Source organism: Gambusia affinis, linkage group LG10 (assembly GCF_019740435.1).
Source record: "Gambusia affinis linkage group LG10, SWU_Gaff_1.0, whole genome shotgun sequence".
NCBI lineage: Eukaryota > Metazoa > Chordata > Actinopteri > Cyprinodontiformes > Poeciliidae > Gambusia > Gambusia affinis.
Genome location: NC_057877.1, coordinates 22,305,625 through 22,331,170, shown reverse-complemented (window position 1 = coordinate 22,331,170; position 25,546 = coordinate 22,305,625). Strand labels below are relative to the sequence as shown.

At 39.0% G+C, this 25,546-nt stretch overlaps 2 protein-coding genes across 3 annotated transcripts; both read right to left on the bottom strand.

Annotated features, from left to right (window-relative positions):
* Positions 1 to 951: 951 nt before the first annotated feature.
* Positions 952 to 10,785, bottom strand: LOC122839099 (transmembrane protein 79-like). Of its 2 annotated transcripts, XM_044130414.1 has the most exons (6): positions 10,567 to 10,785; positions 5,673 to 6,009; positions 4,142 to 4,708; positions 2,614 to 2,827; positions 1,575 to 1,630; positions 978 to 1,482 (listed from the first exon to the last, which is right to left on the bottom strand). In XM_044130414.1, exons 2-6 carry the CDS (start codon positions 5,947 to 5,949, stop codon positions 1,469 to 1,471), a joined length of 1,128 nt encoding a protein of 375 aa, XP_043986349.1. In that variant the 5' UTR covers positions 5,950 to 6,009; positions 10,567 to 10,785; the 3' UTR covers positions 978 to 1,468. The 2 variants fall into 2 exon arrangements, with proteins under 2 accessions (XP_043986347.1, XP_043986349.1); XM_044130412.1 differs by having other exon boundaries at positions 952 to 1,630; positions 10,567 to 10,783.
* Positions 10,786 to 12,004: 1,219 nt separating this feature from the next.
* ctdspl3 (CTD (carboxy-terminal domain, RNA polymerase II, polypeptide A) small phosphatase like 3) lies at positions 12,005 to 24,603 on the bottom strand. Its single transcript, XM_044130411.1, has 11 exons — positions 24,335 to 24,603; positions 21,350 to 21,494; positions 21,133 to 21,273; positions 20,095 to 20,209; positions 19,819 to 19,930; positions 18,525 to 18,611; positions 17,547 to 17,609; positions 17,389 to 17,468; positions 17,160 to 17,286; positions 16,084 to 16,179; positions 12,005 to 12,463 (listed from the first exon to the last, which is right to left on the bottom strand). The coding sequence occupies exons 1-11, from the start codon at positions 24,452 to 24,454 to the stop codon at positions 12,398 to 12,400; spliced, it is 1,152 nt and encodes a 383-aa protein (XP_043986346.1). The 5' UTR covers positions 24,455 to 24,603; the 3' UTR covers positions 12,005 to 12,397.
* Positions 24,604 to 25,546: the final 943 nt, after the last annotated feature.

Genomic DNA, 25,546 nt, shown 5'->3' with positions numbered 1-25,546 from the left:
CAGGAAATAAAGTAAGCACTAATGGAGCACTAATGTGAATGTATTCAGTGTGCCAGACCTGTCTGAAAATTTTCTATACAAATTGTACAAAATTCAGCGGTGGAGTTTTATGTGTTTAACAGTATTTTACCCTATGGTTAGGGCATGGTTTTGAGTAACCCAGATATTTAAGGGTGAGCTGCTGACTGGTTCCACTGGTTCAGCTGCTTTCAGGTGTTTTCACAATACAGAAAGTCATCCTCACATTCACAAACCTTTCATGTGTGCTGTATAAATCTTTGAAGTATTGATGGTACCGCTGTGAAAAGATTCAAACTTTAAGCTGAATTTAGTTTTAGTTCCATGTTTTCTGCAGACTGATCACCAGAATGAAAGAGCAGCTTTGTGTTGAAGAGATAAACAGGTTAATTTAGGTTCCACACCCAAAATACGGTCACAAACATACAACGTGAAGGATGGATGGATGGAGGGAGGGATGGATGGACTGATGGATTTTAGATTTAAAACATCTGTCAGATCTGATCCAGTTGAAGAAAGCAACGTTCTTGTTTTGTCTTTTTACATCTTAAGATAATTTTTTTATCATAACTTTAAAACATTTAGGGTTAATTTCTACAACCAGCCTGACTGCAAATAGATTTTATCATCTGATCTTGAAAAAAACTCAAACAGTTTTTAACTTAACAAGCATCTTCAGTGTCTGACCTCTAATTACTGCCCTCTGAAGAGCTCATTAATCTCCAGTTGACTGAGAAACCAAACTGAGTGAATCTTATTCTCTTCTGGTTTCTGGTCTCATTTGGGAGCCACAAACCCAATAAGTTCATCAGAAGAGAGGATGCCAGCAGGGTGGAGACACACAGAGAGCAACATGTTAACACATAATGACAGTCCCTGCACTTCACCAGGAATAACCGCTCAGTCCAAGGAAAAAAAAAAGCACCAGGTCTATATTTTATTTCTTACAAATGGTTTTTATTCCGACTCTGTCCTGTACAAACCCTCTGTAAAGTCAAGCTAGTCAAATCTGACAACTGCAGCTGCGTTGCGGTGAAACAAATCCAGCCGCGTACAGGGCAGAGCTTCTACTTAAATATAGGCATTGGAACAGCTTAAAAAGACAAATGTTTCATGTGTACAGCATTGTTCAAAGGCATCCTCGGCCACAGCCAGGCAGAGCGCTTGCATTTCAGATAATAAAGCACAAAACCACATGAAAAAGGGCTGTACACAGGAGGAGCAACAAGTAAAAGCCGTCACATAGTTGGAGGTTACAGCGGCGGCGGGTGTAGCTCTGCTGAGCAGCAGACCACAGGAATGGCCTATTTCTGGGAGGATGGCCTCCTCTCGGAGAAGAAAGCGCAGCTCTCCCTCTCACTGAGCGTCCAGGATGTCTGTGGGCAGGACGTCTGGTTTGCCGCTCGGGCTCTGCGATGTCTCCCCCGACCAGGAGGACGGGGTGACCTGATTATACAGGGCGTCCTGAGGGCCAAAAAGGGGCTGTTTGAGATTGAGATTGTACATGAGGAACAGATTGAGAGCGACCACGGCGAGGAGCGGGAAGGAGGTCAGACCAGAACCGAAGCCTCTCCAGGAGCCGCACGTGTTCAGGCTGAACCAGAAAACAAGCCTGAGAAGGACGAGAAAACAACCCCAAACAGGAAGTCAGAGGACGTTCAGATATTTATGATAAACACTCAACGTCTCGCTCGTCAGTCACGTTAACAAGATGAAATATTTCCAGCAACAAACCTGCATTACTCAAACATAAACATATCTAAGCTTTGACTTTTACTAATAAGATATAAGCCGCATTGCACTGAAATCTAAGGATTTAAGCCTGATCAATATTATCTCACTTTGTCTTTAGTAGCTTTTCATCAGTGCTAGGAAACCATGCTAAGATCCATCAACGGATCAGGATCACTTAACACAATAAAATAAATAAAGAGAAGAATTCTGATTTTAATCTCAGAATTTCAACTTTAACGTCAGAGTTACGACTTTAAACTCAGAATTTTAATTCTGTGTCTGAATCCAAACAAATAACCACACAGTCTCAGGTGTATGTCAGTTGTGTTGTTCATATATGAAAATAATCACAAAACTGTTTCCTCCTCTTCATATATGGGCTTCTATAAACCTGCATTATAGCCACAGTCTCAGATTTGATAGGTCGAATTGAGTTTTAAGACAGCCTGCTTAAATAAATTAAAGTCAGAATTCTGTGAAAAAAGTCAAAACTCAGAGAAAAAAAGTCAGTATTCTGATGTTAAAACTTTTATTTATTTATTTTTGGTCGCCTTAGTTGTCTTCCTATAAGTTTAACCCTTTAACTGCCATGAGGACGCCGAACCCAATGACCTGCATGTGACAGTATTTGGGGTGACAGTTAAAGGGTTAATGAACTTCTCCGATTCTGGAGTGAATTTGGGTCAAACCTCCCCTCAGAGTGCCAGAAGCTCGTAGATGTGCAGCTCTCTGTGGGACTTTTAACCCGGTGGAAGCTGGGCCATATGAACACATTTGAGCCTTTGGGCGTTTTCGTGTTTGGTGACGACTCCTTCAGGTCGAAGGTCACCATTAAGTCCTTCGACCCACTCTAACCCTCACCTGCCAATGATGAACATGACCACCAGTATGGGCACCAGCTTCAGCTGCTCCTGCGGCAGCAGGGCGGCCATCACCACCAGGTTGAGCACGTAGAGCAGGAGCTGCTCCAGGGACGATGAGACAAACAGCTGCTGCACGGCGTGTCTTCGATCCGTCGGCTCCTGCAGACGCAGGGACCCGGAGCACAACTGGCACACCGCACCAACCAGCATGGCTGCAAGGCAGAGAGGAGCAATAAGTCAGAATTAATCTTGAATCTGGGCCATCTTTCCACAAACGATGCCAAAGTCACTGCAAACTGGTCTGACAGCAACTTAGTGTTTTCACATTTTTCCCTCATTTGAATGCAGCCACTGCTGGCAGGAAGGCCAACATGCAAATACTCCCCACTCTGTCATCTGCTTGAAATCTGGGTCAGAGGTAACTCCTCTGGGATGGATTTGGTCGGGTTGGGTTGGTTCAGCCACCTGCTCTCTCATTCTGAACCAGACACCACTGAGACCATTAAACTTTTCACTTTACTCACTTTTACAAAATCAGGTGCGATGACATTTCTGGATTTAGTTGAAGTCAAAACAGCTACCCAAAAATATTCAAGAATATTTAGCAGAAAGAAGAGGACAAAATTTAAGAAATAAAAACGTGTACATCGACTTTGTGGAAAAACATAAATATATTCAACAAAAAGGTTCAAAAATATTTAGAAATAATTATATGGAAGACGAAGGACATACATAAACAGTAATATAATATGGGACATTGTTACGATAAAAGTAAAATTATGTTTTCTATATAAGATATTGTTACAATATATACTGCTACATGTATTTTGATATAGAAAAATAATATAAACGGGTTATAATTTTTAAAAAGTGTAAAAATGGGAACTAAAATCACCAAACATTGTTTTTTTTTATATTTTATGTATATGTAGACACTTTAAAACCTTACACTTGTGTTTTTCAGTGTGGCTTCTTTAAACTGTCAGTCAGAGGCTTCTTCACAGTCGTTGTCATACTGACTGCTGCAGGAGATCCTTCCTTTGAACTGAACCGATTTTATTTAGGCTTTATGTGATAAACCAACGTAAAAATGTTTTAAATGTTTTTTAAATAGTAAAATTCTGAAAAGTGTGGCAGCATAAGTTTCAGGTACTCAAAAATCAGGTACTCAGCAAAGGTCTAAAAATCAGTACCTCTCCTCTTTTGCTCTCTCGTCAGAACGTTTGTAGTTAACAGTAGTCATCCCACTGCTGCCAACTCAGTGACTTTCTTGCTGTATTTAGTAACATTCAAGACAAAAAAAAATTGGTCAAAATCGTCCGGTCAGGCTTTTTAAAGATTGGGTAATCGGTCAGAAAACTGCAATTGGTGCACCCCAAGTTAAAAGGTCATTAAATTACATAGAAAAACTAAAACCTTCCCAGACGAGGCAGCCAGATGAACCCCATCCTGTTCGTCTGGCTGCCTTTATGTCTGATCTTTATGTTTAATTTGTGTTTGTGACCGTGCAGGTTTCTGAGTCGTACCGAGCACCATGGGGAGCGCTGCCACCGCGCAGCAGCAGAAGGTGAAAATGATGCGGCAGCTTACGCCCGGGCAGTCGGGGGGCCTTATAGGGACATAGAAATAGAGTGCATAGAGCATCCCGGCTGCACACAGAAGCGAGGCCAGAACGGAGAGGATGGCGGGGAGACGGCCGCTCTGGCTGCATTTACACCGGCAGCAGCACCTCCCCTGATCCGACGCCTCCCCTGCAGCCCCATCAGTCTCGCCGAGCCCCTCTGCGCTCCATACGGCCAGCTCCACGGTCTCCTGCGGCGGTCCTATCAGGGGTCGGCTCTCGTCCGCCGGGCTCTCCACAGTGGTGGATTCTGGGCTCCATCTCGGCGTGTTTGTGCCGTTGGGAATGTCGCCCTGAGAGGCCGGTGGAGGGGGGCGCATGCAGTTTTCCGTGGCAGTGTCCAAACTGTGCGAAATGATGATGGGGCTGGAAAAAGTTTGATCCGGCTCCTCCTGCTGCTGCTGCTCTGTCTGATTTGCTCCGCTGTGTGGTGCAGGGGTGGCGCTGGGCTGCTGGTGGCACCGAGCAGAGCCTGTCAGGATCAAAACACATTTTAGTACCCAATCCAAATCTGAAAGGAGACAATCAGAGGCGTTGGAGCATCGAGTGTTACCTAAAAGATCTACTGTTAAAACGGACATATACTTTAGATTTCTGACAAGAATCATTTGAGGGAAATTGTTGGAGAGCCATTAGGGCGAAAATTTGTAATCAGACTTATTGTGATAAATCAATCAACTAATCAAAATGAATATTCTTCTTTTATTCTATCAACTACTGACAACATGTCTCTGAAACTCCAAGAAAAAATGTGCTACTTATTGAGAAATGGTCAAAATAACAAAAGAGATGCAGTGCTTTCAAACCTCAAATAATGCAAAGAAAACAAGTTCATGTTCATTCAGAAACAATAACATCAATGTTTTAACTCAGGAAGAGTTCAGAAATCAATATTTGGTGGAACAACCAGGAGGATTTCAGTGCAGTGAGCTCTTAGTTTTTTCCAGACCTGTGTGCATATTTCTAAATAGCTTTATACATTTTATTTTTTTATCATTATTTTTCTTCTTTTGGGTGGATTGCCAATCATTTGGCAGAGCACGTGGGCGGGCCAGTGCCCCCTTGACCCTCACTTTAGCTCCGCCCCTGTAAAAAGTACATAAGCAATCACCAGAAACAACCAAAAGAATGTACTTATTTAGCTAAAAGTTAAAACATGGTGCAAGATACAGCTTCACTTGCGATATCTAAAACGATGAAAAGAATAGTCATACTGTAATCCTGTTGTTTCGTTACCAAAGGAGGGCAAAAACATTTGATCAAAAGCACAGGAAATAGTGTTAACTTCCAAGCAGAATAATGATGTAACCCCCCTAGAATGTGTTGTTTATATGCTGTTGCTTAGCCTCAAATCTATTTAACTCCCTTTGGTTCCAGCTTCTCCTTTACTTTTTCTCCATTTGTTCAAAACTAAAGACAGAGATTCAGCGACTCACTCCTCGGCTGCGCCGTTGCCGCTGACGGCGGGTCCAGAGAGCGCTGGGAGCCGGAGGCCGAATGGGAGGCCGAGCGGAGCTCCTCCACGGACGACTCCGGGCTGTCCGACACCGGCGCCAGGGAGATCTGGGTGTCCAGGTCCAGGAAGGGCGAGAAGGAGAGCCTGGCGGGGTCGATGTCCTGCAGCTGGTTGATGATGTCACTGATGGACTCCTTCACGGTGTCGAGCTCCTTCACGTTCTGCCTGTCAGTGGCCTGAAGCCCCGAGGTGCTCATAGTCACGCAGGCTGAGAGGAGCGAGCTGAGGTCCAGACGAAAACCAGGACAGCGTCAAACCTGGAACATGGAGGACAGACATTGAAGTCTGTAGTTTGAAGGTCTCCTATTATGGTTCTTTGACTTTAGACTTTAGACTGACTTTATTATCATTTTGCATGCACAGGGTGTATACGGAACGAAATTTCGTTGCATACGGCTCAGAACAATGTTTTGAGGTTAGAATAGATCTATGGGCTATACAGAATTTGTTTTTTTTTCTTTTCTTTTTTTTTTGCACAAAATTATTCTTAGGCTGCGTTCACACTGCAGCCTGACATGACCCAATTCCGATGTTTTGTCAAATTGGATTTGTTTTGGCGTTCCAAATATATGCGACCTCTACTGTTCCCCAGTGCGAACTGCAAACGACGTAAAAGTGTCCCGCATGCGCAGTAGAGGGCGCAATAACGTCACATGTAGAGAGCGTGCTAGGTGTTTTGCCCACCGTCATAAAAAAGAAGATGGATGCTAACGATGGAGCACAGCTTGCGATTTAAAGTTGTTGTCCGACAATAACAATTTAATCCTCAGTACATTCCGCCATGATTGTTGTTTGTCATTCCACTTGCGCGTATCAGGGCGCAGAATAGTGACGTTTTGTCGAGTATCAATGACGTTCCGGACCTGACCGTTCAGATTCAGGTCACATTTGAATCGGATACGTATCGGGTCAAGCGGTCTGGGTCGCACTGGAGAAGAATCCGACCTGTCTTGTCCAGATTGTCATGAAAAGATCATATACGGGTTGCATTAAGGACAAAAAATAAAACATTAAAAAAAATCGGATTTGGGTTTCTTCGGGCTGCAGTGTGAACGTAGCCTTAAATAATAAGATTTTTATGATAAAGTATGAAGGCCATACGAAAAGAAAATCAAGTTCAATAAGTCATAAAATTTCAAGAATAATGTTGAAATAATAGGAGAAAAAAGCTGCAACATTTGCTTGGGTTGCTAGGTAACGCACAGTGCCTGTTGAAAGTGACTTAACAATTGAGAAGATTTTTGAAACGACTTGTTTTCCAGATACCACTAAGCTTTTACCCTATTACCAGAAAACAGATAGATGTGTTTTAGAAGCAGTTGAGAACCAAATTGAAGTATAAAAACTGGCAAAATATAAATTCAGCTTTACTGATTGTTATTTTCCTACTTTAGGCAAAGCTGCCACAAAACAGAAACTCTTTAATTTAAAAAGGAACAGAGTACGCATTAGATCCAGGGCAAAGCAACATCTCTCCAGCTTTTGTATTAATTTGGGGTTTTTGTCTGGATTTTGTTCATTTGAATTGATTAGGAAGATAATTTTATTTATTACACCAATGTTAAATTGGTTGTCTGTTTCGTTTTTGAAAGTATTTAATTTTTTTCATATGAAAACAGCTGGATTGTAACACTTGCATCGCCTCTTCTGTGTGCTTTTCCACTGTTTGCGTCTCTGTCCTCTGTTATTATTGAATGGCACCAACTGTTTATTTTGAAGAGCATTTGCTGGCAGTAAAGCATGCACTCAGATATGGCTAAAGATCTTAAAATGCATGTAATCCTCATATTTTCAGTATGTTATCTGCAGCCTAGAAGGACAAAAATGGTTTATAGTTGGACAAAGTGTTTAATTCGGTTCTAAAGGAGATTTTTTTAGACTTCTGTATCTATAAGGCATTGATGGATATAGAACTGAAACAATTGATCGGATTAATCATGATGTATTGAATAAATGATTGTCAACTAATTTAGTAATCGATTAATAGTTAACTAACGTTAACTAACGATTAACCGATCTTTAGTTACAATTAATCGATTAATCATTGGCTAACGATTAATCGGTTATACTTCTGTGAGTATACAGATTCAAAAAGGCAATTTGCAAAAAGAAAACACTCGAATGAAAGATGAGAAACTTTAGTCTGTAAATCTTTACTACACAGAAATCTTCCAGTGGCAAAGTTTAGCTTCACCTGCCTCAAATTTTTATATAACAAAAATCCTGTTAAGCATCTTTTGATGTCCAATTATTAATCAGTTAGCCCAAAAAACAGATCAGCTCTACACTATTGATGTTAAATCAGACAGAAAGGTTTTCACATGTTGGAGCTTTAAGAATTGTTTTTAGCTGCAGATGTATCTTTTGCTACAAATGATCAAATATTTACTAAAGTAATGCTATGTTGTTGCATTTTAGGCAATAAAATGCTTGTTTTTATGTTTAAAAAGGGAACTATTTTCATCTTAGGTGTATTCCTAGTATTGCCTAAAAAGTCTTTAAGGGTTAAATAAAAATAAGCAGGATGTGAAAAGAAAAACAGCCCTCGATTAATCATATGTATAATCGATTACTAAAATAATTATTAGTTGCAGCCATAGATAGATAAGTGAAATGTCCAACTATGAGAGACAGGAATCGGAGAAGTACGATAAATAACCAAATAACTTTTATGCTGTCAGCCTGATTTACCAACAGAAGGCGTCCCTGATCTGAAACAGAATCATGTCACGTTAAACCAGGACGATAATTAAAGCAGACTCATTTTCCTGAAGTCCTAATTAAATGTTTTGGGGATGAAATGGGTTTGGATCCTGGTACCGAAGCGCTGCTACTCACCCAGTGATTGCAGCCTGTTTGTCTGCAGCTAATTTCAGGGCTTGCAGAGCAACGCCGCTCCTTCCCTCTCTTTCACAAATTGCGTGTTTTATGGAAAACAAATTTGACTGAGAACCAGTCTGTCTGTCTGAGCAAACAGAACTGAGATCAGTTCGGATCTGCAGCCAGTTCATACGGGTCAAACTGTCCAAATCAGAACCAAAATAAAGGGGAATGGATCATAAAACTACATTTTCAGATAACTCTGTACAATTCAAGTCTTATCTAAATGTTTCAGATCACCAAGCTAATTTTAAAATCAAATTTAAACACAAAATGCAGCTTTTAGATAATTTTAAGTTAAAAACAATTCACAACTATTCAATAAACAATAAATTATTTCATCACTTTAAGAAATATTTTCGCACTTTCCCCCCTTTGTTTGGCAGAATTGATTTAAATCAGCAATATTATTGGTTTTGGAGCATGATTGCCTGTTTAAGGTTCTACCTCAGCATTTAAATCTGTGCTTTGATTAGGCCACTCCTAAACTTTTATTTAACGCTTTTAAAGCCATTCAGAGTCACAAACTGATGGCTGGGTTTTAATTTAGAGGATTTTCTCTTGCGGGGCAGAATTAATAAATCCTGAAGCAGCAAAGCAACTCCAGAGCATCACACTGCCACTACCATGTTTAACTGTTGGTATAAAATACTTTTTAATAATATTCTGCGTTAATTTTGCCCAGATGCAATGGAACAAATTTAAGACTGATAGATTTGTGGATGTTTCCACATCTGTAATTTCCTTACTGTTTTGAGGTTTTTGCAGCCAACTTCATGTCGTCACTATAAAAAAAATAAAACTAGCCGTTTTAAATTTAAATTGAATCAAGTTTGTCAAACTTAGGCAAGTTCTATCCAATTGATTTTTATATTAAAAAATTTTCTGTTAGTAAATCATAATTTGAAACCTGCTTTTAATTTACTTTTGACATTAATATTTGTTGGTTGATGCTCAAACTTTTAAATGTTAGAAAATAAGAAACATATCAGATGGAAAAATAATTTTTTCTCTGCACTGCATTCGGGGAAACACTGAATTATAATGAAAAATGAACTTATACTACCTTAAATATTAGCAAAAAAGGGACAAAAAGGAAATTAATACACATTGGTGAAAAAATATTATTGAAGAGCATTAAAAAAAGCATTTGTAACCATGTTATTTCAACAGTTATATGCAGAATGTGCAAATAAGAAAATGGTGGTGCTGTGGTGTGCTACCAAATTTAGCCTGAGGCTAAATTAGGATAATGTCAGTAAAATAAAACAAGTTAAATGTTAAAATGTTCTTTTCAGTCCACTTTAAAAAAAATTCCAAAGAATAGTCCAAGTTTATGATGGATTCAGCTGAAAGCACAAAAGCTCCAATAAGGCGCCTTTTGTGGGTCTGGCACCGCTTGAGCCATTTCAATCACATCTGCAGATTGCGTTTAGAGCTTTTTCTCCTGCACTCGTTTTTTGGCGCAAATCCAACTGCGGGGCTGGAATCAGCACGCAAACCTCTGAACGACCATTTTCTAAACAAATGAGGACCTTAGCATGAATAGATCACAATTCGGAGGCCTACAGGTCGGAGGGGAGCAAATCAGCGCGATTTGTTGGAGATGGCGCATGACGGGGTAAAAAAAAAAAAAAAACAACAACAAAAAAAACAACACTTTGTCCTTCACTACTGAACTGAGCAACTCTTAAAGTAGTTTCTGATTTCTTAAAAAATGACTCAATCGTTGCGCAAACTACAGGTATGCAGGAATTTTCACATTTATTATTAAATACATCAAATGAAGCGCATGAAGTCGTGCGTAAAATGTAAAGTCATTCAGAAATCCGTCACATACAGGAGCTGATTGTTTACATTGTAAACGCAAGACGCAGTTTAAGCTCCAAATGGACGCGTTTCTCTGAACAGAAAAGGTTTTAAAACGAACTTACTTGAGTCGGAGATTGCAGAGTGTGGATTTATTCCTCCGTCCTTCCCTCCCCCTCGGTTTGCTTTTTGTCTTCCAGGATCCTGAACTTCTGAATCAAATTTCAGGACGGACAAAATACTAGGTTTTTCCTCCGCCCACACACGGTTTTCCTTTTTTTTCTTTCTTTCCTCCCTTCTTCCCGGGTACCATGTCAAAGACCATATGGAGCAAATAAAGCCGGAGAGGATCCACAGCAGGAGGAGGAAGAGGAGGCACTTACTCTCAGTTTATCTTCAAATTCAACATTAGCAATCACAGCCATCACACAAACAAGTTTGTCCAAACAGGCCGGTAAACATTTACTCTCCAACTAAACTCCAGCTTCCATCTAATATTCATACTCGGGATGAGTGTTTGTCCCGAGGAAGAACTTGATTAACGCAAACATCTCAGCTTTCAGACCTTTTAAAGCTACAATTCAAGGAGGATTTTATTATTCCCCAATAAATTCACACAAAGTGAAAACACAGCTGCGTGCAGTTTTGGATTTCAACATCATGATTTCTGGAAATATGAGGCTCTAAAAAAAAAAAAAAAAAAAAAAAAAAACCCACAGAAGGAAAAAAACAAAACAAAAACAGGATTCTCGTTTGTGTTGATGACATCACAAGAGGCAAAGCACATCAGTAAAAATGGCAGGAAAGCTAGTTTGGACAGATTTCATCATAAATTTTAAATAATTCAGTTGCAAGGCGTGATGTTGCGCATGTTTGAGGCTTAGAGCTTGACTCCGACGCCATGATGGATGCTGCTGAGGAGGATGAAGCTGAAGAAAACAATGAAAGATCCAGGAAGTATAATCAAACTGCTTTAAAAAAAAAAAAAAAAAAAAAGCAGAACTCTGGCGCATCCACTAAAACTGGAAAAGGAATGTTGATGAGAACTGGAGCAAAAATTACAAGTTGGCAAGGTTTTTGCTACAATTTACCACCCTGGTTAAAACAAACTAATTCAGTTCTTTTAAGTCGCTGGGTAAGGTGCCGGTTTGCCAAGTCTCCAAGCTACCATTCAGACATTTATCTGAGTGAGATAGTGGAATAAGGAAGACCAGTGGAAAACAGAATCTGCATGTTCATGGCAAATTCAAAGGCAAAAACTGCATTTTGTTTTTTTTCCCTTTTAAATCAAAATACACTAAAACACGTTTTATTTCCCGTTTGCCTGAAAACCGATTTACGATCCATTTATACTGAAAGCAACAAGATAGAAAATAAAAATCTGAATTTCTGATAAAAGGAAACCAATTAAGGATAAAACTTTACCCAACCTTCCCATAAATACCATTTCCATTTTCTCAATAAAAGTTATTGATCTGATCACTCTGAGAAGGCCACACCCACTTCCTGAATCACAACAATCAGTCGAGTTAAATACTGAAATAATGAGCAAAGCAACACAGAAACACTCCATTAGTCATTTATTGTTGGAGTAAATGTATAGAATTTAACAAAAAAAAAGCATCTAAAATATACAGATAACAGCTGTTGATTAGCAATACGATCAATAAATAGAAAGTTAGAAATATAAACAAAATAATTCAAGTTCTGTTTGGGAAATATTTACACGTGTTAGCACTTTGCTGCTTGAGGAATCAGTTCTGGAAAGAAGCCGGGTTCAAGTGACGATCGATCAGCAGAGTCTGAAATGTGCCGTCCTTTAAGGAGAACCGCAGGAGAACCGGCCTGGTTCCCGACACGGACATACCGCCTTCCGGTCAGGCGGTCCAATATGGAATCTGCAATTCAACCTAAACATGAGCTACAACAGTCAGCAGGTGAGGCGGGGAGGCTCTGTCAGTCCTCGGACAGCAACCTGTGGAAGTGGTCCTTCCTCTTCTTCAGAACCTCCTGAAAATCCTCCTGGAGAAACAAAAAGAATCCGACCTGAAGCCACGGCAAGAAAGGCAGATGTTCAGTTCATAACAGCTGGGAGGGTGAAGAGGTTAATAATTTCATCAAAAAGAAAAATATATATACCCATAAGCCTTTTCTTGAAGAGTTTAAGTCGCTTTCACACTAGCTGTGTTCAGTTCGCTTTAATCAAACTCTGGTTCGTTTGTCTAGAACAGGGGTGGGCAATTAATTTCTTCAGGGGGCCGCATGAAAAATCTGAAATATGTTGGAGGGCCGATCCAGCAATGACTCAAATTTAATCTTGACTCATTATTCATTTTCTCATACCTCTTGTTGTAATAAAATATTTAAATCATATTCTTTTGTTAAGAAGAATATTCAGTAAATATTAATAAAAATTAACAATTTGTGGTTTGGCTGAAGTGAGACAAATTAATAGTTAAAAAAAATATCGTCATCACATCTGAATTTATTTTTAACTTTTTAATCTCTCCACAATTGAAATGGTGTGTGTTATATTAATCAACTGATCAACAGCATATATGAGCAATAAATGGTTTTAAGTGTTGGAAAAAGCCTGACCAACCTGCAGTGCTGCAACTTGAAGGACTAACACAAAAGTACCTCCAATCAGATGCAAATGAATGGGAAAACAAGTACCACAAAGTACTTTAAATACAGCAGAAACTTAAAGAGGTACACACACATGGCGACACCACGACACGTTGGACGAAATCATGAAATGAACACATTTTGTGTACATTTCATACACAAAAAGACCCTTGTCTGCAGTTTGACATTTAGTTCATTCATCTGAGCAGTAACATCAACAGTAAAACCAAGATCTGCCAGCCAGTCTGTCTCTGCAAGCTTAGGGATGCCGTGCCCCTTCCTCACAGAGAACTCCTGAATCTCCTCTCTCAGGTCCCAGAAGCTTTTCAGCACTTTTCCCAGACTGAGCCACCTGACTGCTGTATGGTAGCTTAGGTCCTGGTGATCAGTCTCAGTTTCCTCTAAAAGTGAAACTAACTGTCTATGAGTCAGTGCCCCCCTTGCTCTGATGAAATTAACTGTTTTAGTTACGACATCAACCACATGATTCATTTTTAACACAACAATTCTTGATGCATAATACAATGAAACAAAATTAATTTCTGCTCAGGGTTCTTTTCTGCCAGTTTGTCCTGGATTCTCTTAAATAAACCAACTTTTTTTCCTGTGAGATTTGGACACCCATCTGTTGTCACGCCCACCAGTTTGTCCCAGTTCAGACCCAAGCTTTCCAGACACGCATTTACCTCTACTAAGAGCTCACTCCCTGTTGTTGTCCCTTTCATTGACCGCATGCCTGCCAGCTCCTCCGTGATGCTAAATTCTGCATTGATCCCGCGCGAAGATGAGCAGCTGGGCAGTGTCCCGTATGTCACAGCTCTCATCCAAAGCCAGGGAAAAATACCGGTACTCAAAATCATTCACGCTGTCTTTCAGTTGCAGCACCAGGTTCGTCGCGATGTCCTCAATCCTTCTCGTTACGTTTGCGGCGGGAGGGAGATGTTCTCAAAAGCGTCTTTTTTCTCAGGACATATTAGCACTGCTTAATATACTCTCCGTCAGAGAAAGGTTTGCTCTTCCTAGCAATCTTGTGGGATATGACAAAACTTGCCTTGACTGCAGCTCCTCTAGATGCCAGGCGTTTTGTAAAAAGTGTTTGTTGAGCTTGCAACTTGGCTACGAGTACAGACGACTCAGTGACGTGCTCTTTCTCTGAAAAGTTCTTGTATCTCTTCTGTTTGGTCACATAGTGACGGTGGATATTATATTCCTTTAACACAGCCACCTGCGCACCACAAACTAAACACACGGCCTTGCCTTTGACTTCAATAAAGAAATATTTCGCTGTCCATGCCTTGTTAAAAATGCAGAATTTGGAATCAACTTTTCTTTTTTTTACCGTGAGATGACATTTTGTGGGGATCGTGTATTCGGCTGCTAGCATCACCTGTTGCTGTGCGTTAGCATTTACGTACGTGCATTCATAAACGGTGCGTCAAGCCCTTTCAAAATAAAAGACAGCTGTGTCGCATGCACACGAAAATACGGTGTTTTGTTTTGACTGGGGGGACGCGGGCCGGACAGGGATGCCCAACGGGCCATATCTGGCCCGCGGGCCTTAAAATGCCCAGGTCTGGTCTAGAAGGTCCGGTTTGTTTGGGGGAGACGAGAACGTGTAATCCAACTCTGATGTGGACCAAAACAGCGAACGCTGGTCCACCTAAAAACCTTAAGTCTCAGTTTGAGTGAATATGTGGATGACAGGAAGCGGACTATAGTGCAGAGGATTCTGGGTAAATACAACCAAAACAAATGTGAGTCTAAACGCCAGCGGGAAAAATGGCTCATTGTTAAATTCTGCAAACACTAACATCTGATTCTAATCCATTTTTGTTTACATTTAGTGAAGAAAGGAAGTTCTGCTCAGTTTCTTATTCAGAGGTTTTTGTGTTGTTTCCTTCAGTAGTTCTTGGTGCAGCGCCACCACTGGTGAGGAGAGGAACAGATTTTTCACTTAGCTGAAAATGTAACGAATGTTTGAGCCCTGAGCCAATCGAGTTTACCAAACTGCCAAGAGTGAAAACAAACTTAAAGCACACTTTTATTTCCTCCACTGTTTCTAGGTTGGAAATGACGTTACATAATTGTTCTGTTAACTCTGGCCAAGAGTTGGAACAGAACAAAAACAAACCAGTTTTTAAACTATCATAGATAAACAACGGCATCAGTCTGCAGCAGCCAGGGTTATTTTTTTTAATTTCAGCAGCATTTTACAAACATCAGAAAACAGATCTAAGCAGTGACAGAAGTTACAGTAATTTTAAAAAATGAAATTAACTCCAGGAGAGTTTCTGTTGCTTGTACCGGGTGTATAACTTTAACTGCAGTGATATGGATGCCATAACTATGGACCATCAATGCAGACCACTCACATTCCCATCACCATATTTATTTATTTATTTATTTTACCAACTGATTTCCTCTTTGAGGCTCTACAAAACTCCCCTTGTTAGGAAAAACATCAGTATAAAACAAAACAGAAAATATTTTTTCCTCTGCAATAATCCTAAACAAGTCTGCATTGCTACTCCGCCTTTACTTGGTTCGCTTCAACTCCCTTTTCTTGTACAAATGTGGGTTGTATTTTACTAATTGTCTGTGGGTTACATTATTGTAGCCTTCAATGAAAGATAGATTAAATAGTTTTAATAGTTTAAATAGTTTTTGTGCCATAAACAAGCCATTAAGAACAGATTTAGACACACAAATGATTAATTTTAGATTAGACACACAAACTTAGCAACTACTTAGGTTGCAATGCCTTCATGTGTCCACATGAGGGCAGCAGAACTTTCTGTGCTGAAACTAATGAGCAACAATATTTTTTCTTTAAGTGTAACTTCTAGAGGAATAAAAGCCCAGGAATCTAACTTCAACACATACTTTTGTAATATTGGATGATTAAAGATGAACTACAGGAGCTGTTAAATGTTTTATGGTTATTTTCGCCTGTGGCAGAGCATGTTTCTTTGGGAGAAATCTGGGAAAAGAAAAGCATCTAGAAGCAGACTTACCGCTGGAGCCAGTCTCTCCATGTAGGAGACGAGTTTCTGCAGCTCTTTGTCTTCTGATCCTCCAGACCAGCTCTTAATAGGTATCGTGTTCATCAGCTGGAAAAAGGAAAAAACAATGACGAGAAACAAAGAAAACATTAAACTAGTGAGGAACAAGTAAACCTAGAGAGGGTTAAAATATCTTGTTTTAATTGTTAAGGAGGAGATAGAGGTAAATCTGTTCAGAGACTTAAAAATGAGATCTTATTGTGATATCTGCTGGCACTCTTTGGTGTAGATGTTGTTGCAAAGGGAAGAATCACAGTTATGAGCAATAGTGGAGAGTTTAAAACAATCAGAGGACAAAATGTGGCTTCATCCTCACTGATGTGTCAATATTTAATAACCAGGCTGCTGCTTTTTAAAAACATAATGTTTACATCTCCATCAGGCTGTGTGACAGCGAGAAAGAGCAAGACAGCAGCGGCTAACAGGAAGGCTGAACGTCTTGCAGCAAAGTTGCTCTTTTATTTGCTTTTGAGGTTTCAACACTGAGCCGTTATCGAACATGTTGAATGTTGGCAGCTTTTTGGAAATCTAGGAGTTGAAGTGAGCAGGAGTGTTTTAAACAACATAATTAGTTCTTAAAGAGAAACAGATTTGCGAAAAACAAAGCTCAAGAGTGCATCTTTATCAAAAAAAACTGCACATTATGAGAGAAAAATCCCCAACATTTTATTGCAATGCTAAAGAGTGCGATAATAATAGTTACCCCAGATTTTTGACTCTTAATTCATCCCAGTTTCACTACAGTCGTTTTTATCTGCTGCGTTATTAAAAATAAGAATAAAGTACTTCCAGATTTTTACTCCCACTGATGACTAACCAGACATCTATTTGTTTACATATTATTAAAAGAGTTATACTTCTTTAGATATCATCTGCATCCATGGGATTAACACACGGTAACCTCCCAAACATCCACACTGTCCTCTGCAGTTGAAATATGAACTCCGTCCATGTTGTGCAGTTCTACTCTCTGATAATTAAATATATGTTTTAAGCTATACAGTTTTCTGTGTAGTAAAGTTTCTCACGTGGTATGGGTAGGTGTGTGGTGCGTTATCCAGAACGACGGTTTTCGTCAGGTCTCTCCCGAGGATGCTGAGGTCCTTGATGTAGTGACCGAGGACGCAGGCGCAGTCGTCCTGATACAGGCGGTGTCTGGAAAAAAATAAATAAAAATCAGAAGCAGCTCAACGGCAACTTGTAACAAAACAGAGGAAAAGAAATAAAATATCAGCAGCAGCTCTGAAGGCGACGTACCGGAAGAGTTTCTTTTGAGGGTCGAGGATCTCCAGGATCTTCTCGGCGTATTCCTTCTTTGCACAGGTGTAAACAAAAAGCTGGAAACCACAGGAAGCTGCAGTTAGGAGTTTGTAAATGATTCACAAAGAGAAACAGAAACTGTGAATCTCTCAAACCTCGTAGATTTTTGCCATGGCTTGAAGAAACTCTCTCACATGTGGACGCAGGATCATGTACACCTGTTGAAAGGAACAAACACTTCTTTATTAAAAAAATCATGAAAAACGACTGGTGTTGCATGAACTGCATATGGCTTTATGTGAAGCTTTTACTTTAAACCTTCTAGTAGCTCTGAATCATTCCCAGGATTCCTCTGTGGCATTTTAATGTTTGGATTACACAAGCATAAGGGAATTCTGGGAATGTTTGGGAGTGCTGCATTGTGGGTGTAAAGCATTACCATCAAGAAAAGGTAAAGAAATCTTAATTTTGTTGTTTTCAGTCTAGTTTTATGCCAATACAAACTTGTTATTTTTTTCCTACAAGCTGATTCTATTTTGTTCAACCAGATATTATAAAAGACACACAAAAAAAAAAGGTGTTCCCGGTTCTCTGATAGAAAAATTTGTTCTGAATCCACCCAAAATTTGATGAAATACAGCAAAATTAACCTAATTTCTGCATTGAAGCATGTCCACAACTGATGCCTTTTAAAAATAAACTGACATTACAAAATTGTAAAATATTTGTAGACAATAAATGTTGGGAGTTTTAGTTTTACGCATTTAATGAACAGCTGGAGAGTGTGAAAATTATACAATTATGATTTTAATCTTGGAGCTCCTTGTATTGTTTTAGTTTGTGCAACAACAGACCTAAGTGTTATGATTACAATATTTTAAAAAAATGCAACTTTTCTAGAAAACGTTTGTTTACTAAACAGCAAATTTCAGATTCACTAATTCGGCATGTTCCATAAAACCGCTCGTTTGAGCCACATGTAGGATTTTATTTATGTTTTCCTGGTTCAGCTCACCTGAATCTAACCAACAGGCTAACAGGAAACTAAAACAGAACCTGGAGCCAAGATGAGAAACTCATCCAGTCATTTGTTGGAGCATCAACTAAAGAAGAAGGTGGCAGAGATTATTTACCTTGTATTGATGATCCTGGAATGTGGTATAGAAAGTATAATCTGCTTCTTCGATCACATTCAGGGAGCTGAACATGAGCGTCTCCTCCTGTTCGGGGAAACAAAAAAGTGAATCAGATTTCTTTTAAATCCAGCTGCTGCCATAACACAAATGGTTAAACCTAAAAATAAAAAAATGTCATTTATGTTCAAGTTTGTTGTTAAGTCTCTATCAATATTTTGATCTTTTCCCAGAACCTCCTAACCTTTAATGCTGCTAGCGAACCAAAGCAAATGACACTGAACGGATATCGTGTTGGCAGCAGAGTTATGTTTAAATCAGGTTCGTTTCTTTGGTTTGGTTTTTCACTCCGGTTTGCTCCGTCGCACTAAAATGTCTCGATCGATGATGCGACTCGCTGATCCAGCAGCTGCTTCAGCGCTTCACAAGTTTAGGGGAGTTAATAATTAGCCGCCCTTCTCTTTAAAGTCGGGGATAATTAGCTGCAGATGGGATAATGAACAGCTGCTTTAGCTCAGATAGTTTCTACACGCAGCATAAAACTCACATCTAAATAAACATTTACTGATGAACAAATAAAATCCTTCTTAGTCTTTAGGACTAGGAATTAATTAAACAATTAATCAGATTAATTGTGAAGAAATTATTATTAAAATGATCGGCAAGTAAGTTAGAAATTGATTATTCGTTAACTGGAGTCACAGACCCATTTGCTGAAAGGACAACCCAGTTCCAGAGCCAAAACTGTACAAAAAATATGTACATTTTGATTTTAAGATGAAAACATTTGTAAGTGTTTGCAACCCAAAACCTCTCCAGTGAGTTTTAGCTTCACCTGGCTCAAACTCTCTAAAAAAAAAAGTCTGTCATTAGGCACCTTTTGCTGTCCAGAAAGGGCAGATCTATTCACAGTTAAAGTATTTCTTATCTCCAGATGGATCTTTTCTACAATTCAGATCAAATCCACACTAATGGAGTTCTACGCTGTTGCATTATGTGCAATGAAATGTTTATTTTCTTATTTAATAAAGGAATTAATTTGCTTATTTGCATTTTTGATGTATTTTAATATTTAAAAAAATCTGCAGAATGCTGCAATTAAAAAACCCAACTAATTAGCCAATTAATAATTACAATAAAGTGATAGAATAATCAGTTACTACATTATTTGTTAATTTCAGCACTACATCATACTAGGATTGTTTTCCAGTTCCAGTATTTATCCCAGTATTTATCCCAGTTTGGTTCTGGGATGAACATTAGTGCGTCAGAACTGCGGTATGACTGAGCGTACCAAGTCGACCACCAGCGTGGCCTCCGGAGTGCTCCGGGTCTTTGGAGGAATATCTCGGTGACACGGTCGGGAATGCTGAGACTGGGACGGGATGTTCTTGATAAAGGTAAACCTGAGAACACAATAATAAAAATGGAACGTATAAAAACAGGAGAACATATGTACATTAATGAGGGGACTGGAAAACTAGCTTTTGTTAAAACGAGATGTTTCCCCTGCCAGAGGTTAAAAAAAAAAATCAAAATACACCCAGAGAGAGGAAGAAGAAGAACGTACGGATCAAAGACGTCGTCGTCCTCATCTCCAGCCAGCAGGTCGATGGAACCGTAACCAAACACTCCTTGTTCTGGGCTCAGCAAAACACTGTTGGCAGTTTCAGGACATTTCATATCTGAGCAGGAAGACAAAGAAAAACGGCCTGAGACGACCCGGCAGGACTGGCAGAGGAAGCTCAAAAGGTACGAGTTTTTTATTTTTTTTTTAATTAAATTTTATACTCTCCCGATCATTTATCTTTAATATCAGTTTTGGAAAGCTGAGCTAAGATTACACACACAGAGACCCGCTGTTTATGTTGGAGAACGCCAACAGGGCTAGTTGATAATCCAAGATATTACAGATTGTTTAAAAAATTTTAAATTTTGTGTAATAACACTCTATTTGTCTTTAAAATATGTAAAGATGAAGAAAAGTGAATAAATCCTAAAAACAGTGGAAGGCTAAGAGCTCATCCAAATAAAAAGACTTTGACTAATTTAGAACAAATCCACCTGGCAATGTTAAAAACAAAAAAACCTTCACAACGGACCGTAACATGTTTCTCACTGTACAAATGATGAAGTAATTATTCACAAAACCGCTCAGACGTAGACATTTAATTTAAAACTGTGATAAATATAGTTTTCCGTTTTAGCCGACACAGGTGGTTTTCTGACTAGCTGTTAGGGTTCAGCCTTCACGTTGACTAAAAGCCCTTCTCCAAAACCCGCTGACACAACGCCGTCTGCTGCAGGAGAGGAACTGCTGCTGATCACCAGAAAAACTCTTAATGATGCAATCACCAACACACAGCGGTCTGAACAATTTGCTGCTCGGTCTACATTCCCGTTAACTCAATAAACCGATGTTCCTCGACTGCTGTTCATCTTGTGTGATGGCATGGCGTCACCATGCAGTGGAAAAAGTTAAAAACTGAATCCAAAAGATTTGCTGAAGGCAGCAGAGACCATGAGGCTGATGGACATGACACAGGAACGAAACTAAAAGAGTCTCTGACGCTCTTCACTGTTTCAGGTCAGAAGCTGAGACACCTACTCTCCTTGCTGGGAGTGAGGAACCGCACGATGGGCGGATAGATGTTTCTGGCCGTGGAGTTACGAGGAGACGCCACGTCGATCTCTGACAGAATGCGCTCATGGTGCATTATGGGCTTGAGTGGGGTCTTAAAAGCCAAATCTGGAAGACAAGAAGAGGATCGGTTAGGAAAGAGGATTTGTAGATTAAGGAAAATAAAAAACTTAACGAGTGTAACCTGCTGATGGAGATAAAACGCCCGACTCTCTGTCCTCAACAGCGATGGCCCTCGGCCGCTTCCTTGCCCGGCCACGAGGCAGCGGCCGCCTCTTCACCGTAGGAACCTCATCCTCTGGTTGGTGAACCGCAGAATCCTCCTCAACCTAGTCACAGGTGAAATAAATAAAAGCAGTCATGAAAATTTGTCTCATAAGACCAAGCAATTTAGTCTGCGGTAGCAACGTTTGGGAGATGTGAGAAGATCTGACTTTATTTTCACAGATAAAACCACCTTGATGATCCACTGTCAGGTTTCCCCCTGGTGGGCCTCCAGGCTTTCCTTGTGCACCCACCAGGTTAAGCATTGCTCTTTTATTTAAAATGTTTGCCATTTTTAATACTTTATAGTTGGTAATCAGGTGTTAATCTTCAAATTTTTCAATAATACATAATTATCAAGTGATATTTTAAAACTTTAAAAAATGTTTTAACTCAAAAACATGGCAGGCTGCTGGATGAATGACTGCCCTAGAGTCCACTATCTACACTATCATTATTTAATGTTATGTTTTAAGTTTGTGTACTTCTAATTCATTGTATTTTTATTTTATAATTCTAGCTTGAGGGTTGTAATCTTCCCCTGGGAAATAGAGCTGTAATGGTTGTTTTATTTATTATGATGCACAAGTCGACTTTTCTTTTTTTCTTAAGTATTGAAATTCCTTGTGAATGCAAAAAGTAAAAACATACCAGTGTAGTAAATTTTGCTGGAAGAAAGTTTTTTAAAAATCTTTTCAAAATGAATTTTGTGTCTTCATGCATATCTACAGATTAATTTCAATTATAAACAGCGTTGTTATGATTTATCTATGAGCTTTAGCTGTCCAAATTATTACTAGACACAAGAATGAGTCTTTATCAAACCAATATTGATTCCATGATTTGTTTTAAGACCAAATGTCCTGAACACAGAGCCTCAAACACTAATGTTTAGTTGATGAAACAAATACTTTCTTAATAGCAAAAAAGTAACTTCTACTCCACATAATGAACAACAATAGCTTATGACAAAAGACATTTATTTCAAATGTGTTCATAAAAAGCACATTTCATGAAACCTGAACATTAAAACATCAGTTGGTGGATCAAAAACATCTCATTTGGGCTTTTAATGAGCAACATCAGATACTAAACACTGAGGCGTGATCCAACATTTCTGCTCTCAACCATCAAACCAGAGTTCACTCCTGGCAGCGGCTCAACCCTCATTTGTGTTCGCAGCGTGAAACACGTGTGTTCTGGTGACCTACTTTCTCCGGACCACATCTTGCATGCGACAGACTCTGCGTTAATCCAACAGAGATTCAGTGCATCCGTCCTCTAAAAGCCATCATTATTTCAAAATTTTTATGACAGGGAGATCTAGTTTCAAAAGATTTTATTTCAAAAATAAAATCTCTATTACTTCTAGTATTGATCTTAATTTGTCCTTTTTCTTTGTCATAAAGAAGAACATAAGGAGTAGTTAGGGGTTTGAACCAGCAACCACCGGTTACAAATAAATCCATCTCCTGAGCCACTGGCACCACAGCTTTAGTGTTATTTTTAATATCAATGCATTTATCTATAATCACCCAGATCCAGATTAAAGTTTGACCAAGTGGCTACAGTTCCAGAAACACAAACAGCACTCCTATGTAAAAGTGTCGCCTAATTGGTGGCACAGTATTTGACTTCTGACCCTCAATGATTACTTCTAAACACATTTAGGAGCTTCACTCTATGGTTGAATAAAATACACATACTGTTTACTCCTCATTGTGAAGAAAAAGAGTATTCAAACTGCCTCTGTGCAGTTATACACAATACATTTATTGGCATAAATCTAAATAATCATTGTGACATTAGATGCTGATGCAAGTAATATGTGGCTCTATAAGAAAGGAACAAACAAAAACAAAAGAGTTTTGACTAAAAGAAAGGCAAGAAACTGGATGATTTTACTGCATTTTGCAATTGTCACAGCATAGAGAAAATTAATATTTTGTCTAATATAAACTAAAACCATAAAGTTAAATATGATTTGTAGATAAAAACACAGTTACGGCAAGCATGTGTGTTACATAGGTGGCTACCTGAGCAGATAAATTGGCTTACTAACTACCTAATGTCAGATTGTTATGCTTGTATAAAAAAAACAGTAAGAATATAATTTAATTTAGGTCATAAGAACTTGGAAAAAAAGCTAATTTCACAAGAAATTTCTGAATCTGGGTTTTGATTTAGTACTGTTAAGAGGTGTGTAACGCCTTTTTAAAAAAAGGAAAAAGAAAAAAAAGATGTAGTAAAAAATAAATTACTAACCCCTACCCTAACCCTAACCCTTTTCGTCCAAGAATTATTCTGATCCATACACATTGTCCTACCGACTTGACCAACTAATCTTAGGAAGCTGAAAGCAATTTGAAAACATCGAAATGGTTTGACAATTTTAGTTTTTACACACAATATTTTTTTATGCTGTATTGTGGTTAGTTGTGGGACACTTCCGCCCTGACAGTTTCATTTTTGAGCAAAAGGGGATCTGAAGAACAGATGTTTGTCAATCGGAAGCTAACCTCAGCATTACTCTGAAACAGCGCCGCCTATCGGAGCTTTGAAAATGACTGAGTTCTAGCCAAAATAAAAGCTGATTTCATGACCTTCGTGGATAAATATTTACTACAAAACCTTTAAAAATCTGATCGGTGACCCAATATACGTTTGATTGACTCCCATTAGGGGCAATGGGTCGTCATTCGTTAAGGCCACCTACCGTTCAAATGCTGTTTAAACACCAGATGCTAACAATAGTTAGCATTAGCACAGTCTGAGGTGTTGAAACTAGCAAAACATCATAACATTGAGTGATAACTGGATATTTCACCTGAAAACTGTTCACCGTTGCCACAAATGTGCTCAGTGTTACTAAAATGAAACATTAGTTTTTACATCGATGAGCTACCTTGTTTGGTAAGGGGTTTTCCGTCTCCGTCGTCGAAAGGCGCGTTTGTCTCGACCGTTGACGTGTCCTCCTCGGCGTCTCCGAAGCAGCGGTAATCGTCCTTTGAGACCTTAGTCTCATTTTTCCTTTTCATGCAAGTCTTGTACAGCATCTAAACTGAAACTCTTCCGCTGCACTGTGTTGCCTTCGGGCAAGCGTTTCAGTTTTCCTCCTCCCCGCCCACAACTGGACATTTACTAACCCCGCCCCGCTCATCCCCGCGTCTTCTCGAATCAAAGAGGAGGAGTGAGTTTAAAACTGCAGCGGTGCGTTCGATTCTCTGTTCTGGACAGCGCCTGAGGGCGGTGCTAAATTACTGTGAAATAAGTCACGTGTTCTCTGTTTACGTGTGCTGCCAGCTTGGACTGCGCTTATTCTACAATGAATATTTTATCGAGTATTTGGTCAGAAATCTATTCTTTAAAATTATTTTATTTCTAGGTCGTTTTTATAAATTCCTTCCAATTTCTGATAAAACTTCAGACACACATTTTTTCTTATCTAAACCTTTATTGTAGTATTTTGTAATAACATAAATATCGAAAGGATAGAAGTATTTTATTAGACATAAATATTGAGCCATTCTGAAAATTTTCCAGTCTGGTCTGTCTTGTATTTTCATTCATTGTTCTGCTCTATTATCAGCCATGTCATTTTTAAGGAAAAAAATCAAAACATATGGTACCTTAAGGAAGCATTAAAGCGTTTAAAACTATTTCAAAAATTATTTTCCATAGAACACAACAGGCAATTAAAAAAAACAACTATATTACACACATGGTGTTTTGCTTTGCGATTAATATCTTTGCCAATTTACAACTACTTTTATATTAATTAAAGAGGTTAAGTATTCTTGTATTTCAATGAAAATCTTGACAAATAATCTTAGAAAAAACACATTTCTGTTTAAAATAGTTATTTAATACTGTAATTATGTAAAATACCACCTTAGATATGTTTACACTCAGTAAAGGAGATAAAACAGCTGAACTCTTGACCCTCGTCAGCGAGAGGGATAAGGTGGGTCAGCGTTGGTGCAGGAGGAGTTTTATTGCTGCAAATCAATGCCAACTTCAGCTTCATGCCATTCTGAAATATTTCCATTATAATGGGATTGGTCTCTTCCAGTGTGATGAAAAGTGGGAATCTGATGTAATTCAGTCATAATAAGGA